Below are 18,942 nucleotides of genomic sequence, written 5' to 3'. Positions count from 1 at the left end.
AATCAAATTATGGAAGAATTTGTAAAAATTTTGAATGTAAATTGTTTACATTTCTAGTGGGAAAATTGATAATCTTGTTTCAAATGCAATAGTCACCAAGAATGGATTTTCTGTCTCTAGTTTTAAGACAAAATTGGCTGCATCATTGGCAAGATGTCGAATCAAACATGATGCCCTTTCAATTTACCACATTTTACCAGAAACAGTTAGAAAACAGGAACTAAGGGCCTCCACTTTGCCACTTTATGCTTGGATAAATACTTGTAAAGTCAGGTAAGACTTATAAACAAATCTTTTATATTTCAAGTTTCCAGCCTTCCAAAATAATGTGATAAGAAATATTACCTTTTTTGAGGGGTGAGGTAGAGGTGGTGGTAGTTGGGGAATTATAGTTTAATTCAGGATCTTATCACCAAATTCTGAAAAGTAATTACATAATCATGTTCATTTTTCTGTTTCTAATTATCTTTTATTGGCTAAAATTGTAAGTTCTTTATGATATAGTATATACAGGTTTTGATATTTTGGTATTTTTCTTTATTGCAAGAAAAGGATATTAGTGTTAAATATATTCTAATGTATTATATTTTTAATTACAACCTAATGTTGTATATTTACAGCCCTGAAGAAGTTTATAGTAATTTGAAGAAAAAAGGCTATCATAAAGTCAAATCTGTATTGCATATTGATGATAAAGTCTTTGCTGTGGACAAACATTGCTATGATGTCTTAATTTTCCCATCTCATCTTAAACATGATCTTCTAAGTATAGATCTTTTCAAGGATTATAAACTTATATTTCAGGTAAACTGGCATTACTTTCATTGTGAGCCTTATCTAACAGTCCTACTTAGTCAAAGAATTCTCCATCTAAAAATAGAACCTAACGCTGTTTCTACTTTTTATGGGTTATCAGGGAGGTTTATAAGGCCTAATTGTCACCTTTTAATTAAAATTAATCAAAAGGTCGGCAGTTTGAAACCCTATGGGGCAGTTCTACTCTGTCCTGTAGGGTCAGTGTGAGTCGATACCAACTCGATGGCAGTGAGTTTGGTTTTTTTTTTTTTTTTTACACTCAGTGCTCATTTTATACCTTGGCATCTTTAGTCCAAGTGAAGTTGTAAAGACCATATTCTCCTCCTCAGACTTCACAGATTGGAAGACTTATATTGCTGGCAGCCGAAAGGCTGTATTTTTCTCTCCTAAGGGAGAATTCAAGAGAAAGTACAATGACACTTTTTCTTCCCTCCATTTCTGAGGAGGATGCGTTGCTAGTGCATCCTGTATAGGAAAAAGCAATGTGTGATACTTTCCCATACTCTCTTTTATAGTCTTAACAGCTTTGACTTATAAGAGGTAGATCCCTGGTTGGTACAAACAGTTTGCAGTGGACTACTAACGGAAAGATTGGTTTTTCAGACCCACCCAGTGCTGTCACAGAAGAAAGTCCTGGCATTCTGCTTCCATAAAATGTTATAGCCAAGAAAACCCTCCGGAGCAGTTCTGGGCTATAACACAGGAGGTTGCCGTGAGTCAGAATTGACTTGGCAGTAATAGGCTTAGTTTTTTTATGTAGTGAAACCTATAAGAGCCGTAACTTGACAGGACTGCCTTGTTTTTCCAGGTCTTGAAAGTTTTCCGCCTTTAACAGGGTGCAGTCTTGCCACTTTTCTGTCGCTCCCTATTAGTGGGAAATATTTGAGTTTTCCTTCTATGACAGGTTTCCACCTTATACAGGTTCCAGCTTTCACAGATTTTACTGTATCATGGCTGCTGATACAAGAAGAGAATGCAAGGTCTAGTATGGATTCAGTACAGTAAAAAATAAAAGGTCTGAAAGGTTAAATTCATTTTTTGTCCTTAGATTCCACTACTTGTCTCAGATTCACCTTGATCTTCCTTACTACCATATTCTTGGGCAGAATCTCTTGGCCTTTTTTGTAGTGACACCATATTAAACACTGAGATCAACTGCAGAGATCCAATCTGTCAAAATCTCTTTTATAAGCTTCTCAAACTTCTGTGAGCTACCAGTAATTTAGATGACAATGTAATGGGAAGAAAGAATAGCAGGAGTAGATAAATGGATTTTCATGAAGGGGTAAGAGTAGGAGCTAAGACAGGACATCACTCATCTAGCAATTACATCTTTGTGATTTTGGGATTGCCTTATCATTATATGAAAGTTAAATGATAGTAGTCATAATCTAGGCTAAACAAAATTATAGTTTTTTTCTTTAATATAGATGTTATTTTTATTCATTTTTTATTTAGACATATATTCAGATGTCTTAAACTAAATGGATTAGGTATCTCTTCAAGATTCCCTCCAAGTATTTTCTTTTTTCTAAGGTAAAAAGATGTTAGTTCATGCTTCTAGTCATACCCTTTGAAATTTTAATCACACCATTATCTTGTAGGACAAATCTCGAAGTCTTGCTGTCCATTCGGTAAAGGCTTTATTGAATATGGATGATGACATCTTAATGGTCAATACAGGTTCTTGGTACACAGTTGCCCATATGTCAATCTTAACAAATAACAACACCTCAAAAATATTTGTTTGTGGAGTAGAATCACAAGCTAAGGATCCTGACCTGAAGAGCCTTTTCACAAAAATGGGATGTAAAAGTACGTACAAATATTTGTTAGGTGATTATAGTTTTACAAGAGATTCAAAATGTTAAAAATGTTTAAATTTGTTATTTTTTTGTAAAGTAAAAATTATATATATAAACTGTACTCTTAAAATCCTCACTAATCCGCATTATATAAGGCTGTTCTTTTTGCTTATTTTTGGTTGAACAACTGTAGGTTAAATTAATGAATGCATTGGTACTTTGGTATAGTGCTTGACATTTAGCTACTATATCATTTGAGGCTCAAACAATAATTAGCTGAGGTAGGTGGTAGAAACTATCATTTAATAAATAAAGACAGTCACAAATGTGCTTGAGGGACAAAGATAATATCTAGGACTATGAGTTAAGTCCCTTAGCCTTCTTGTTTTAAAAAAAATTTTCCATTGGTTCATGCAGTGGGTAGAGATCACATTATATTATAGGTTCAATGAGAGTGAGAAGCTGAGTAGAACTTTTGACAGATTCACAGGGTTAAATAGTAGAATTCAGGGCTTGACCAGAAATAGCCTGGTAAACACCCAGGATTTTACATGGGGGCATAGAAAGAGTATATCCTGTGTAGAGGTAAGTTCTACAATGCATTAAAGCCCAGATTTCAGTCATCTGAATTCCTAATTGGATTAAGGTGATCTGGGATTGCTAATAAGTGATCTCTAGAAGTTGATACATCATCCTTGGTCTCAAATTATCTCCTAAAATTTCTCAAATACAATGTCTGGCACTCAGTAAAAAATGATGAGGCAAACAAGAAGATATGACTGAAAATCAAGAGAAAAATACTACACTAAAAACAGACCTTCAAAGAATCCAGGTACTGGAATTATCAGACATTGTGATAGTTTTATGTGTCAGTTTGGCTAGGCTATGTTGTTGTTAGGTGCTGTCAAGTTGGTTCTGACTCATAGAGACCCTGCGTACAACAGAACAAAACACTGCCTGTTCCTGCGCAGCCCTCACAATCGTTGCTGTGTTTGAGCCCATTTTTGCTGCCATGGTGTCATTCCATGTCATTGAGGGTCTTCCTCTTTTTCACTGACTCTTTACTTTACCAGGCATGATGTTCTTCTCCAGGGACTGGTCCCTCCTGAAAACACATCCAAAGTATGTGAGACGAAGTCTCGCCATCCTCTCTTTTAAGTAGTGTTCTGGTTGTACTTCTTCCAAGACAGATTTGTTCGTTCTTTTGGCAGTCCATTCTTTGCCAACACCATAATTCAAAGGCATAAATTCTTCTTCAGTCTGCCTTCTTCCTTAATCCAGTTATTTAATCAAACACTAACCTAGGTGTTCTATGAAGGTATTTTGTAAATGTGGTTAACATCTGCAATCAGTTGATAAAGGAGATTACCTTCTATAGTGTAGGTGGGCTTCATTCAATCAGTTGAAGGCCTTAAGAGCTAAAAGTAAGCTGTTTTTTTTAAGTAATTTTTATTATGCTTTAAGTGAAGGTTTACAAATTAAGTCAGTCTCTCACATAAAAACTTATATACACCTTGCTACATACTCCCAATTACTCTTCCCACAAGGAGACAGCCTGCTCCCTCCTTCCACTCTCTCTTTTTGTGTCCATTTTGCCAGCTTCTAAGTCCCTGTATCCTCCCATCTCCCCTCCAGGCAGGAGGTGCCAACATAGTCTCAAGTGTCCACCTGATCCAAGTAGCTCACTCCTCACCAGCATCCCTTTACTACCCATTGTCCAGTCCAATCCATGTCCGACGAGCTGGCTTCTGGAATGGTTACCGTCTTGGGCCAATGGAAGGTCTGGGGACCATGACCACTGGGGTCTTCTAGTCTCAGTCAGACCATTAAGTCTGGTCTTTTTATGAGAATTTGGGGTCTGCATCCCACTGTTTCCCTGCTCCCTCAGGGATTCTCCGCTGTGTTCCCTGTCAGGGCAGTCATTGGTATTGGCCAGGCACCATCTAGATCTTCTGGTCTCAGGATAATGTAGTCTCTGGTTCATGTAGCCCTTTCTGTCTCTTGGGCTCTTTATTACCTTGTGTCCTTGGTGTTCTTCATTCTCCTTTGATCAGGTGGGTTGAGACCAATTGATGCATCTTAGATGGCCACTTGCTAGCATTGAAGACCCCAGATGCCACTCTTCAAAGTGGGATGCAGAATATTTTCTTAATATATTATATTATGCCCGTTGACTTAGATGTCCCCTGAAACCATGGTCCCCAAACCCATGCCCCTGCTTTGCTAACCTTCGAAGCATTCAGTTTATTCAGGAAACTTCTTTGCTTTTGACTTAGTCCAGTTGTGCTGACCTCCCCTGTATTGAGTGTTGTCCTTCCCTTTACCTAAAGTAGTTCTTATCTACTATCTAATTAGTAAATATCCCTCTCCCACCCCTCCCTCCCTCCCCCCTCTCGTAACCACAAAAGAATGCGTTCTTCTCAGTTTAAACTATTTCTCAAGATATTATAACAGTGGTTTTATACATTATTTGTCCTTTTGCAACTGACTAATTTCACTCAGCATAATGTCTTCCAAGTTCCTCCATGTTATGAAATGTTTCACAGATTCATCACTGTTCTTTATTGATGCGTAGTATTCCATTGTGTGAATATACCATAATTTATTTATCCATGGATCCATTGATGGGCATCTTCGTTGCTTCCATCTTTTTGCTGTTGTAAACAGTGCTGCAGTAAACATGGTTGTGCCTATATCTGTTCGTGTAAAGGCTCTTAATTCTCTAGGGTATATTCCAAGGAGTGGGATTGCTGGGTCATATGGTAGTTCTATTTCTAGCTTTTTAAAGGAGCGCCAAATCAATTTGCAAAGTAGTTGTACCATTTTACATTCCCACCAGCAGTGTATAAGTGTTCCAATCTCTCCACAACCTAACATTTATTATTTTGTGTGTTTTTGGATTAATGCCAGCCTTGCTGGAGTGAGATGGAATCTCATCGTAGTTTTGATTTGCATTTCTCTAATGTCTAATGCCTTCAGAGCAGCTTGGACTTCTTCCTTCAGTACCATTGGTTCCCAATTGTATGCCACCTCTTGAAATGGTTAAACATAGACTAATTCTTTTTGGTATAATGACTCTGTGTATTCCTTCCATCTTCTTTTGATGGTTTCAGCGTCGTTTAATATTTTTCCCATAGAATCCTTCACTACTGCAACTCGAGGCTTGAATTTTTTCTTCAGTTCTTTCAGCTTGAGAAATGCCGAGCATGTTCTTCCCTTTTGGTTTTCCATCTCCAGCTCTTTGCGCGTGTCATCGTAATACTTTGTCTTCTCGAGACGCCCTCTGAAATCTTCTGTTCAGTTCTTTTACTTCCTCAATTCTTCCTTTTGCTTTAGCTGCTTAACGTTCAAGAGCAAGTTTCAGCGTCTCCTCTGACATCTATCTTGATCTTTTCTTTCTTTCTTGCCTTTTCAGTGATCTCTTGCTTTCTTCATGGATGAAGTCCTTGATGTCATTCCACAACTCGTCTGGTATTCGGTCACTAGTGTTCAGTGCATCAAATCTATTCTTCAGATGGTCTCTAAATTCAGGTGGGATGTACTCAAGGTCATATTTTGTCTCTCGTGGACTTGCTCTGATTTTCTTCAGTTTTAGCTTGAACTTGCATGCGAGCGATTGATAGTCTGTTCCACAGTCGGCCCCTGGCCTTGTCCTGACTGATGATATTGAGCTTTTCCACTGTCTCTTTCCACAGACGTCGTCAATTTGATTTCCTTGTGTTCCATCTGGTGAGGTCCATGGGTGTAGTCTCCATTTATGTTGGTAAGAGAAGGTATTTGCAATGAAGTCGGTCTTGCAAAATTCTATCATTCGATCTCCAGCATAGTTTCTATCACCAAGGCCGTATTTTCCAACTGCAGATCCTTCTTCTTTGTTTCCAGCTTTCACATTACAATCATCAGTAATTATCAATGCATCTTGACTGCATGTTGGGTGGATTTCAGACTGCAGCAACTGATAAAAATCTTCTATTTCTTCATCTTTGGCCCTAGTGGTTGGTTCATAAATTTGAATAATAGTCATATTAACTGGTCTTCCTTGTAGGTGTATGGATATTATCCTATCACTGACAGCACTGTACTTCAGGATAGATCTTGAAACTTTTTTTTTGACGATGAATGCAACACCATTCCTCTTCAAGTTGTCATTCCCAGCAAAGTAGACTATATGATTGTCTGATTCAAAATGGCCAATACCAGTCCATTTCCGCTCACTAATGCCTAGAATATCCCTGTTTATGCGTTCCATTTCATTTTTGACGATTTCCAATTTTCCTAGATTCACACTTCGTACATTCCAGGTTCTGATTGTTAATGGATGTTTGCAGCTGTTTCTTCTCATATCGACAGGGAACTGCTAGAAATTCAAGCCAGTTTCAGAAGAGGATGTGGAACCAGGGATATCATTGCTGATGTTAAATGGATCCTGGCTAAAAGCAGAGAATACCAGGAGGATGTTTACCTGTGTTTTATTGACTATGCAAAGGCATTCGACTGTGTGGATCATAACAAATTATGGATAACATTGTGAAGAATGGGAATTCCAGAACACTTAATTGTGCTCATGAGGAACCTTTACATAGATCAAAAGGCAGTTGTTCAGACAAAACAAGGGGATACTGATTGGTTTAAAGTCAGGAAAGGTGTGCGTCAGGGTTGTATTCTTTCACCATACCTATTCAATCCGTATGCTGAACAAATAATCCAAGAAGCTGGACTATATGAAGAAGAATGGGGTATCAGGATTGGAGGAAGATTCATTAACAACCTGCGTTATGCAGATGACACAACCTTGGTTGCTGAAAGTGAAGAGGACTTGAAGCACTTACTAATGAAGATCAAAGACCCCAGCCTTCAGTATGGATTGCACCTCAACACAAAGAAAACAAAAATCCTCACAACTGGACCAATGAGCAACATCATAATAAATGGAGAAAAAATTGAAGTTGTCAGGGATTTCATTTCACTTGGATCCACAATCAACAGCCATGGAAGCAGCAGTCAAGAAATCAAAAGACACGTTGCACTGGGTAAATCAGCTGCGAAAGACCTCTTTAAACTGTTGAAAAGCAAAGATGTCACCTTGAAGACTAAGGTGCACCTGACCCAAGCCATGGTATTTTCAATCGCATCATACACATGTGAAAGCTGGACAGTGAGTAAGGAAGACCGAAGAACAATTGACGCCTTTGAATTGTGGTGTTGGCAAAGAATATTGAATATACCACGGACTGCCAAAAGAACGAACAAATCTGTCTTAGAAGAAGTACAACCAGAATGCTCCTTAGAAGCAAGGATGGGGAGACTGCATCTTACATACTTTGGACATGTTGTCAGGAGGGATCAGTCCCTGGAGAAGGACATCATGCTTGGCAGAGTACAGGGTCGGCGGAAATGAGGAAGACCCTCAACGAGGTGGATTGACACAGTAGCTGCAACAGTGAGCTCAAGCATAACAACGATTGTAAGGATGGCTCAGGACCGGGCATTGTTTCATTTTATTGTGCATAGGGTCACTGTGAGTTGGAACCAACTCAGCGGCACCTAACAACACAACAACCGCAATGGGTAATGATCGAGAGCGTTTCCTCATGTATCTGTTAGCCACCTGAATGTCTTCTCTAGTGAAGTGTATGTTCATATCCTTTGCCCATTTTTTAATTGTGTTGTTTGTCTTTTTGTGGTTGAGTTTTAGCAGAATTATGTAGATTTTAGAGATCAGGTGCTGGTCGAAGATGTCATAGCTGAAAATTTTTTCCCAGTCTGTAGGTGGTCTTTTTACTCTTTTGGTGGAGTCTTCAGATGAGCATAGGCGTTTGATTTTTATTAGCTCCCAGGTACCTGGTTTCTCTTTGGCATTTTTAGTAATGTTTTGTATTTTGTTTATGCCATGTGTTAGGGCTCCTAAAGTTGTCCCTATTTTTTCTTCTGTGATCTTTATCGTTTTAGACTTTATGTTTAGGTCTTTGATTCATTTGGAGTTAGTTTTTGTGCATGGTGTGAGGTATGGGTCCTGTTTCATTTTTTTGCAAATGGATATTCAATTATGCCAGCACCATTTGTTAAAAAGACTATCTTTTCCCCAATTAACTGACACTGGGCCTTTGTCAAATACCACCTGCTCATATGTGGATGGATTTATATCTGGATTCTCAATTCTGTTCCATTGGTCTATGTGTCTGTTGTTGTACCAGTACCAGGGTGTTTTAACTATTGTGGCGGTATAATAGTTTCTAAAATCAGGTAGAGTGAGGCCTCCCACTTTCTTCTTCTTTTTCAGTAATGCTTTACTTATCCGGGGCTTCTTTCCCTTCCATATGAAGTTGGTGATTTTTTTCTCCATCTCATTAAAAAATGTCATTGGAATTTGGATCGGAATTGCGTTGTATGTATAGATGGCTTTTGGTAGAATAGACATTTTTACAATGTTAAGTCTTCCTTTCCATGAGCAAGGTATGTTTTTCCACTTACGTAGGTCCATTTTGGTTTCTTGCAGTAGTACTTTGTAGTTTTCTTTGTATAGGTCTTTTACGTCTCTGGTTAGATTTATTTCTAATTATTTTATCTTCTTTGGGGCTACTGTGAATAGTATTAATTTGGTGATTTCCTCTTCGATGTTCTTTTTGTTGGCATAGAAGAATCCAGCTGATTTTTATATGTTTATCTTGTAACCTGATACTTTGCTGAACTCTTCTATTAGTTTCAGTAGTTTTTTTTAGGATTCTTTAGGGTTTTCAGTGTATAAGATCATGTCATCTGCAAACAGAAGTACTTTTACTTCTTCCTTACCAATCTGGATGCCCTTTATTTTTTTATCCAGCCTAATTGCTCTGGGTAGGACCTCCGGCACAATGTTGAATGAGAGTGGTGATAAGGGGCATCTATGTCTGGTTCCTGTTCTTAAAGGGAATGTTTTTAGAATCTCTCCATTAAGGATGATGTTGGCTGTTGGTTTTGTATAAATGCCCTTTATTATAAAAAAAAAAAAAAATTCTTTATTATGTTGAGGAATTTTCCTTCTATTCCTATTTTGTTGAGAGTTTTTATCATGAATGGGTGTTGAACTTTGTCAAATGCCTTTCCTGCATCAATTGATAAAATCATGTGGTTCTTGTCTTTTATTTATATGATGGATTACATTAACTGTTTTTCTAATACTGAACCATCCTTGCATACCTGGTATAAATCCCACTTGGTCGTGGTGGTTTATGTTTTTGATATGTTGTTGAATTCTGTTGGCTAGAATTTTGTTGAGGATTTTTGCATCTATGTTCATGAGGGATGTAGGTCTGTAATTTTCTTTTTTTGTATTGTCTTTTTTTTTTTTTTAGCTCGTTTTGGTATCAGGGATATGGTAGCTTCATAGAATGAGTTAGGGAGTATTCTGTCATTTTGTATACTTTGAAATACATTTAGCAGTAGTAGTTTTTTTTTAGTGTTAAGTCTTCGAAGTGAGCTTTTTGAGGGACGAAGAAATTCTGCCTCAAGACTGCAGGCTTGACTCCTATCTGTGTCCAGCCTGTCCTATACATTTTAGACTTGTCAGCCTCCACAGTCATGTGAGTCATTTCCTTAAAATAAATACATTGACTCTGTTGCTTTGGAGAACCTTACTGATACTAATGTAGACTTTAAAATAACTGTGATTAATGTGCTCAAGTTTTAGAATTTCATCAGAGAACAGAAACTACAATTAAAAAGAGGCAAGAGAAAATTCTAGAACTGAAAAATAAAATACATGAAATTAAGAAATAAAATTAATAGGTTTAAAACCGTAGATTACGCACAGCTAAAGAAAGAATAAGTGAACAGACAGGCCAAAAGAAAATATTCAGCTTGAAGCAGGGGAGACAAAAGGATGGATAATATAGAAGAGATCACAAGACACACATAAGATCCAGTGATTTCATATATGTTCTAATTGGAATCTCAGAAAGATAGGAGAAAAGGAATTGGAATGAATTAATATTTGATGAATTTCAGGCTGGGAATTTTCCAAAATGAATGAAAGACACAAAACTATAAATGTAAGAATCCGATAAACTCTAGAAAAGATAAATATACAGAAAACTTACTTAGGCACATCAAAGCATAACTTCTGAATACCACAGACAAAGAGAAATTTTAAAAGCAGATAGAAATAACAGGCAAATTACCTTCAAGGGAATAAAAATAAGACTGAAAACTTAAGCAGAAACAATTGAAGCCAGAAAACTATTAAAGAATATCTTCATAGTGCTGAAAGAAGCCGCTAGGCTAGGTTTCTATATCCAGCAAAAAATAACCTTTAAAATGAAATGAAATAAAATTATCCTCAAACAAAATCTGAGAGTTTCTCACTAGTAGACACAGTAAAAGAGACACTAAGGATTATGGTTCGGGTAGAAGGAATATTATTGCATACAGAAGTTGGTTATGCTGGAAGAAATAACAATGGAAAATGTAAAATATATAGGTAAATCTAAATAATTATAATCTAGTGTCTCATGGGGTGGTAAACTAATGTCTTCTGAGGTTAAAAATATGTGTATTATATGTAATTAAATTACAATAATGGTACATACTTTGGGAGAGAGGGGAATGAAATTCATGTGTTGTATGGTCTTTGCTTTGTCAAGAAAGTGACAAAAGTAGTAAATTATATTAAGTAGTTGTATGTGTTATAATTTCTGGGGTAATCGATAAAAGAATAATAAAAGAATATGTAACTAATAGCTAAGGGGGAGGGGAATGGAATATTAAAAGTACCAATCTAAAAAATGGTGAAAAGGCAGAAAAAAGGAATATAGAAAATGACAGATAGCAAATAGGATGGTAGATTAAACCAAAATAAATCAGTAAGCACACTAAATATAAATGGACAAAACACTTGAAGTAAAAGATAAAGAGCATCAAGACTAGATTTATAAAAATCAAGTATATACTATTGACAAGAGATACTACTTAAGGATACAAAAAATCTTAAATGGGGCTGGGAATCTGGAGGCCATGGTTTCAGGGGATAGCTAGGTCAATTGGCATAACAAAGTTTATTAAGAAAATGCTCTGCATCCCACTTTGGTGAGTAGCATCTGGGGTCTTAAAAGCTAGCAAGTAGCCATCTGAGATGCATCAATTGGCCCTAACCCACTTGGAGCAAAGGAGAATGAAGAACACCAAAAGACACAGGAAAATATGAGCCCAAGAGACAGAAAAAGCCACATAAATAAGAAACTACATCAGCCTGAGACCAGAAGAACTAGATGGTGCCTGGCTACCACCACTGACCCCCCTGACAGGGACACAACAGAGAGCCCCTGACAGAGCAGGAGAAAAGTGTGGTGCAGAACTCAAATTCTCATTAAAAAAACCCAAACTTAACGGCCTGACTGAGACTGAAGCAGCCCCAGAAGACATAGGCCCCGGACTCTCTCTTAGCCCAAAACTAAAACAATTCCCGAAGTCAACTCTTCAGGCAGAGATTAGACTGGACTATAAGACATAAAATGATACTCATGAAGAGTGTGCTTCTTAGTTCAAGTAGATACAGGAGACTCAATGGGCAGCTCCTGACTGGAGGTGAGATGAGAAGGCAAAAGGGAACAGGAAGTGGTTGGATGGACCCAGGATATACAGGGTGGAAAGGAAGAGTGTGCCACCACATTGTAGGGAGAGCAGTTAAGGTCACATAACAATGTATGTTTAATTTTTGTATGAGAAACTTGAACTGTAAACTTTCACTTAAAGCACAATTAAAAAAAACTTAAATGGACGGAAAAACTATGCAATACAAATATTAACAAAAGAGCTACAGGCAAAGCAGATTTAAGTTAAGAAACATCACTAGAGATAGAGACTTTTATAATTATGAAATGTTCAATTCATCAGGAAAATAAAACATTTTTTAAAATGTGTGTACCTAAAAAGTGCTGAATGTATGCATTAAGATTTGTACGTGTGCAATAATCCACCAATCTTTTAACCCATTATCAATGTCCGAGCTACATAATAATTATCTTTCTAGCTGGAGTTTGTTGTGGATGCATTCCACCTGATAGTTCAGTTTTTCTGTTTGAAGTCCATTGTATTAGTGACACTATGGCCCCTCTATCTGCCCCTGACTCTTCTGGCCTATCTACCCTTATAAGTGGATTTTGGACTCTGTTTAGATAATCACTGTCCATTATGTTTTTCTGCAGATGCCAGCAGAATTGCCTTTAAGTGATTTCCCCTGACTTTATTTGCAGTGAGCTGAACTAATGAACTAAAAATAAGTTAGTGTTTTATGTTTGTATAAAATATATACACGAACAGTCTGCTCTTTCTGTGGCTCAAAGGTAGCTGAAATTTTAAATATTTGTGAAAATAAATATTTCTCTTACTAACAACAAAAAAAAAAAAGCCAAACGTGTGTACCTAATAATGTGGTCTCAAAGTATTTAAAGACTAAATTGACCAGAACCAACAGATGACATGATCTTGGGTTTAGAAAATACTAAGGGATTCATGAAAAATTATTAGAACCAATAAAGGAATACCACAAAGTTGGCTCATTTGTCCATTGATACATGGACAGTATACAAAAATCAATTTTATTTCTATATATTCGCTGTGAACATTCTGGTTGTATCGGCCAGAATGCTCCTTACAAGTATGGCAAAACTTTGTCTTGCTTATTTTGGGTACATCATCAGGAAAGAACAATCACTAGAAAAGGACATCATGTTTGGTAAAACAGAGGGTCACTAAAAACGAGGGAGACCCTCAATGAAATGAATTGACACAGTAGCTGCAACAATAGGTGCCAGTATATCAAAGATCATGAAATAGGCACATGTACATAAGGTTACCATGAGTCGGAACTGACTGAGTATAACAACAGTGATGAACAATTTGCAAACGAAATGGGAAAAAATCTATTTAACAAAATAAATAAAATAATAAATTTAGTAAAAGAAGTCAACTCTTATACATTAAAACTACAAAACATTATTTAAAAAAATTAAAGAAGAACCAAAGAATTGACAACAAAACAAAACAAAAACCTCCTGGAACTAGTCAGTGATGATAGCAAGGTTGCAGGATACAAGGTTAATACACAAAAGTCAACTGGTTTCTTATACACCAGCAATGAACAATTGGACTTTGATATTAAAAACACAGTGCCATTTATATTAGCTCCAAAGAAATGTAATACTTAGGTATAAATCTAACGAAACATATACAAGATCTGTTTGAGGAAAACTACAAATATTTGATGAAAGAAATCACAGAAGATCTAAATAAATGGAGAAACATTCTGTTTTTATGAAGTGGAAGACATACATTTATTAAGATGTCAGTTCTTCCCAACTGGGTCTATAGATTCAACACAATCTGAATCAGAACCCCAGCATTTTATTTTGTGGATATTGACAAACCAATTCTGAAGTTTATATATGGTAAGGCAAAAGGTCCAGAATACCCAACACATTACTGAAGAAGAAAAGAGCTGGAGGACTGAAATAAAAGAAAACTTGAATAAAAAGAAAGACATTTCATGTTCATGGATCAGAAGATTTAATATTGTTAAGATGGTGATACTCTCCAAATTAATCTACAGATTTAATGCAATCCCTGTAAAAATCTCAGCTGGCTTTATTTTTTTGGCAGAAATTTTTGAGCTTATCCTAAAGTACACATGGAAATGCAAGGGACCAAGAACAACCAAAACAATCATGTAGTTCTTGATATCACAAAGTCAATTTAATGGAAGAATGTGACACTGCCTACGAAGTAGGTTTGTCCCTCCTGGGGGGGAAAAAAGAAGGAAGGAAAAAGAAAAAAGGAACTTAAATCTAAGTTTCTAAAAATCCAACTGCCAATTTTTGGAAGTATAAAAGAGGAACTTGTTAAACTGCACCCTAAGGAAGCAATCGGCAAAATGCAAACTCTGGGAAACTAGTACCATTAACCAAGTTTCATTAGGAAATAAATTGTAAGAAAAAATGGAGGGAGCACCTATAGATAAAAAGACATTTAAAATAAGACTTATCAACCACCTGCAATGTATATATTTTATCTAGATCCTGATTAAGACAAATGAAAACCACCATTACATGTGTGAGACTACTGGGAAATTTGTACCACAATTGAATTTTTCCTATAAAAGTTAAAAATGGAAAGAGAAAAAAAAAAAACTCACCTGATTTTTAAAAAAACAATTTGAAAAGAGAAGGTAATAGGAAGAGGGGAAATATTGATCAGGCAAAAGAGGGTGGTTGGGGTAATTTCTGGAATGACTCCTGGAGCCTTGTTTTTTGCCAGTGCCTTCAAAAATAAATAAATAAATAAAATTAAAAAATTTTTTTCAGTGCAGTTTGGACTTCTTCCTTCAGTACTATCAGTTCTTGATCACATACTACCTCCTGAAATGGTTGAACTTCAACCAATTCTTTTTCATACAGTGACTGTTATTCCTTCTATCTTCTTTTGATGCTTCCTGTGTCATTCAGTATTTTGCTCATAGAATCCTTCACTATTGCAACTCGAGACTTGATTTTTTTCTTCAGATCTTTCAGCTTGAGAAATGCTGAGTGTGTTCTTCCCTTTTGGTTTTCCAACTCCAGGTCTTTGCCATTTCATTATAATACTTTACTTTGTCTTCTCGAGCTGCCCTTCGAAATCTTCTGTTCACTTCTTTTACTTTATCAGTTCTTCTGTTCATTTTAGCTACTTGACATTCAAGAGCAAGTTTCAGAGTCTTTTCTGACATCAATTTTGGTATTTTCTTTCTTTCCTGTCTTTTTAATGACCTCTTTCTTTCTTCTTATATGATGTCTGTGATGTCATTCCATGACTCATCTGGTCTTTGCTGCCTCCTCAAAGTAGAGTTGACTTTAATGACAGGGATGGAGTCAAGCTTTCGGGACCTTCATTTGCTGATGTGGCATGACTCAAAATGAGAAGAAACAGCTTCAAACACCCATTAATAACCGGAATGTGGAATGTACAAGGTATGAATCTAGGAAAATTGGAAGTCCTCAAAAATGAAATGGAATGCATAAGGATCGATATCCTAGGCCTTTAGTGAGCTGAAATAGACTGGCATTGGTCATTTTCAACCAGACAGTCATGTGCTGGGAATGGCAAATTGAAGAGGAATGGCATTGCATGCATCATCAAAAAGAACATTTCAAGATCTATCCTGATGTACAGCGCTGTCAGCGATAGGATAATATCCATTCGCCTACAAGGAAGACCAATCAGTATCCCCTTGTTCTGTCCGAACAACTGCCTCTTGATCTATGTAAAGGTTCCTCATGAACACAAGTGTCCTGGAATTCCCATTCTTCACAGTGTTATCCATAGTTTGTTGTGATCCACACAGTCAAATGCCTTTGCATAATCAATAAAACACAGGTAAACATCCTTCTGGTATTCCCTGCTTTCAGCCAGGATCCATCTGACATCAGCAATGATATCCCTGGTTCCACGTGCACTTCTGAAACCAGCCTGAATTTCTGGCAGTTCCCTGGATATACTGCTGCAGCCGTTTTTGAATGATCTGCAGCAGAATTTTGCTTGCGTGTGATATCAATCATATTCTATAATTTCCACATTCGGTTGGATCACCTTTCTTGGGAATAGGCATAAATATGGATCTCTTCCAATCAGTTGGCCAGGAAGCTGTCTTCCATATTTCTTGGCATAGATGAGTGAGCACCTCCGGCCCTGCATCTGTTTGTTGAAACATCTCAATTGATACTCCATCAGTTCCTGGAGCCTTGTTTTTCACCAATGCCTTCAGAGTAGCTTGGACTTCTTCCTTCAGTACCATCAGTTCCTGATCATATGCCACCTCTTGAAATAGTTGAATACCGACTAATTCTTTTTGGTATAATGACTCTGTGTATTCCTTCCATCTTCTTTTGATGCTTCCCGCATCATTTAATATTTTCCCCATGGAATCCTTCTCTATTACACCTCAACATAAAGAAAACAAAAATCCTCACAACTGGACCAATAAACAATATCATGATAAACGGAGAAAAGATTGAAGTTGTCAAGGATTTCATTTTACTTGGATCCACAATCAACGGCCATGGAGGCAGCAGTCAAGAAATCAAAAGACATATTGCATTGGGCAAATCTGCTGCAAAGGACCTCTTTAAACTGTTGAAGAGCAAAGATGTCACCCTGAAGACCAAGGTGCGGCTGACCCAAGCCATGGTATTTTCAATCGCATCATATGCATGTGAAAGCTGGATGATGAATAAGGAAGACCGAAGAAGAGTTGATGCCTTTGAATTGTGGTGTTGGTGAAGAATATTGAATATACCATGGACTGCCAAAAGAATGAACAAACCTGTCTTAGAAGAAGTACAACCAGAATGCTCCTTAGAAGCAAGGATGGCGAGACTGCGTCTTACATACTTTGGACATGTTATCAGGAGTGATCAGTCCCTGGAGAAGGACATCATGCTTGGCAGAGTACAGGGTTAGCGGAAAAGAGGAAGACCCTCAACAAGGTGGATTGACACAGTGGCTGCAACAATGAGCTCAAGCATAACAACGACTGTAAGGATGGCACAGGACCAGGTGGTGTTTCATTCTGTTGTGCATAGGGTCCCTATAAGTCGGAACCGACTCGATGGCACCTAAGAACAACAACACAAGGAAGACCAGTTAATATGACTATTACTCAAATTTATGCACAAACCACTAAGGCCAAGTGGTTTGTGCAGCTGAAATTGATTGAACATGAAATCAGGATGCATTGATAATTACTGTGGATTGGAATGCAAAAGTTGGAAATGAAGAAGGTAGTTGGAAAATATGGCTTTGGTGATAGAAATGATGCTGGAGATCGAATGATAGAATTTTGCAAGACCGATGACTTCTTTATTGCAAATACCTTTTCTCAGGAATGTAAACGGCAAGTGAACACGTGGACCTCACCGGATGGAACACAGGAATCAAATCGACTACATCTGTGGAAAGAGATGATGGAGAAGTTCAATATCATCAGTCAGAAGAAGGCCAGGGGCCAACTGTGGAACAGACCATCAATTGCTCATATGCAAGTTCAAGATGAAGCTGAAGAAAATTAAAACAAGTCCATGAGAGACAAAGTACGACCCTAAGTATATACCACCTGAATTTAGAGACCATCTCAAGAATAGATTAGACACATTGATTCCTTAGTAGGTGAGGGGAATGGGAGCCACTGCAGAGGAGGAAGGATTGTTCTTAAGATAGAAGTACAGATAATTGTAACTTGACAGAAAGCAGACTTTGTTAAATTATAGGGTCCCTGAGCATATGGATCATATTTTACATCAGTTTGTATGGGTTCAGCACTTTAGACTGTACCTCAGAAATGATACTGGAACCCCTTTTTATAGGGAAGGTGGAATACATAAGGAAATAAAAAATGTGACAAAGAAATGATAAATATTGAGCATTTACTGTAAGCCAGCACTATGCTAAGCTTAATTACTTTATTTCAATCTTTACCATAATTACATAAGGCAGGCATTATTAGGAAATTCAGGTTTTGAGAGATTAAGCCACATGAAAAAAATTTTTTTTTTTTAATAGCTAGTAAATAATGATGTCAGGAGTGAAATTCAGGCCTTTCTGTCTCCAAAGCCCATTCCCCCCACCATATTGTGCTGCTATAAGTTGAACCTGAAGTTCAGAACGGGAAATTTAAATTATATTTTATGTAGAAGATATTTAAATTTCAAAACCATTCTGAGGTAAAGGGGAAAGCACTCTGTAATTCCTATATTAACTTTGGGAAGCTAACCAGAGGATAATAGCCCTCTTTTCTGAGTACATTAAAATGAGTTTTTGTGGGGTTGAGGATTTAAAAATGAACAAAGACCAAATAGATATAATCACATACTGCTTATTTTTAATTAATGTTTTAACATCAATTTTTCTTTGTTTTTTTTCTATCAGATATTGAAATACTTCATGAGCCATTTATTAAGATTGAATCCAAGGATCATAGGTTACAGAAAGTTAAAGTGATTCTGCTTCTACCTCGTTGTTCAGGACTGGGTGTTAGTAATCCAGTAGAATTTATTTTAAATGAACATGAAGGTAATTGGTTAATTTTAAATTATTGAAATGTGTTGATAATAATTAAAAAATAAAATTATTTAAACTTCTTAAAGTGACATTGGTATCAAATATATATGATTAAATAATAATATCTACCATATATGAAATATTTATTATGTGTAAAATACTTTACATCCATTACCTCACTTAATGCTTCTATAAAGCCTGTGAGTTGTGGGCAAGGGTGATATAAAAAAAATTAATAATTGAAATGATGTAGGCACCAGCT

General features: G+C 36.8%; 1 protein-coding gene across 1 annotated transcript in view; it reads left to right on the top strand.

The window, feature by feature from the left end:
* The window catches only part of NSUN7 (NOP2/Sun RNA methyltransferase family member 7), a 70,393-nt gene that overhangs the window by 14,883 nt on the left and 36,568 nt on the right, over positions 1–18,942 (top strand). The window contains exons 5-8 of the mRNA XM_049886958.1: positions 121–273; positions 621–804; positions 2,421–2,631; positions 18,549–18,692. Coding sequence (XP_049742915.1) covers positions 121–273; positions 621–804; positions 2,421–2,631; positions 18,549–18,692 — 692 coding nt within the window. The remainder of the gene's footprint in view (positions 1–120; positions 274–620; positions 805–2,420; positions 2,632–18,548; positions 18,693–18,942) is intronic.

The sequence above is a fragment of the Elephas maximus genome, chromosome 5 (genome assembly GCF_024166365.1).
Source record: "Elephas maximus indicus isolate mEleMax1 chromosome 5, mEleMax1 primary haplotype, whole genome shotgun sequence".
Lineage (NCBI taxonomy): Eukaryota > Metazoa > Chordata > Mammalia > Proboscidea > Elephantidae > Elephas > Elephas maximus.
This window is presented reverse-complemented; position numbering and strand designations above follow the sequence as displayed.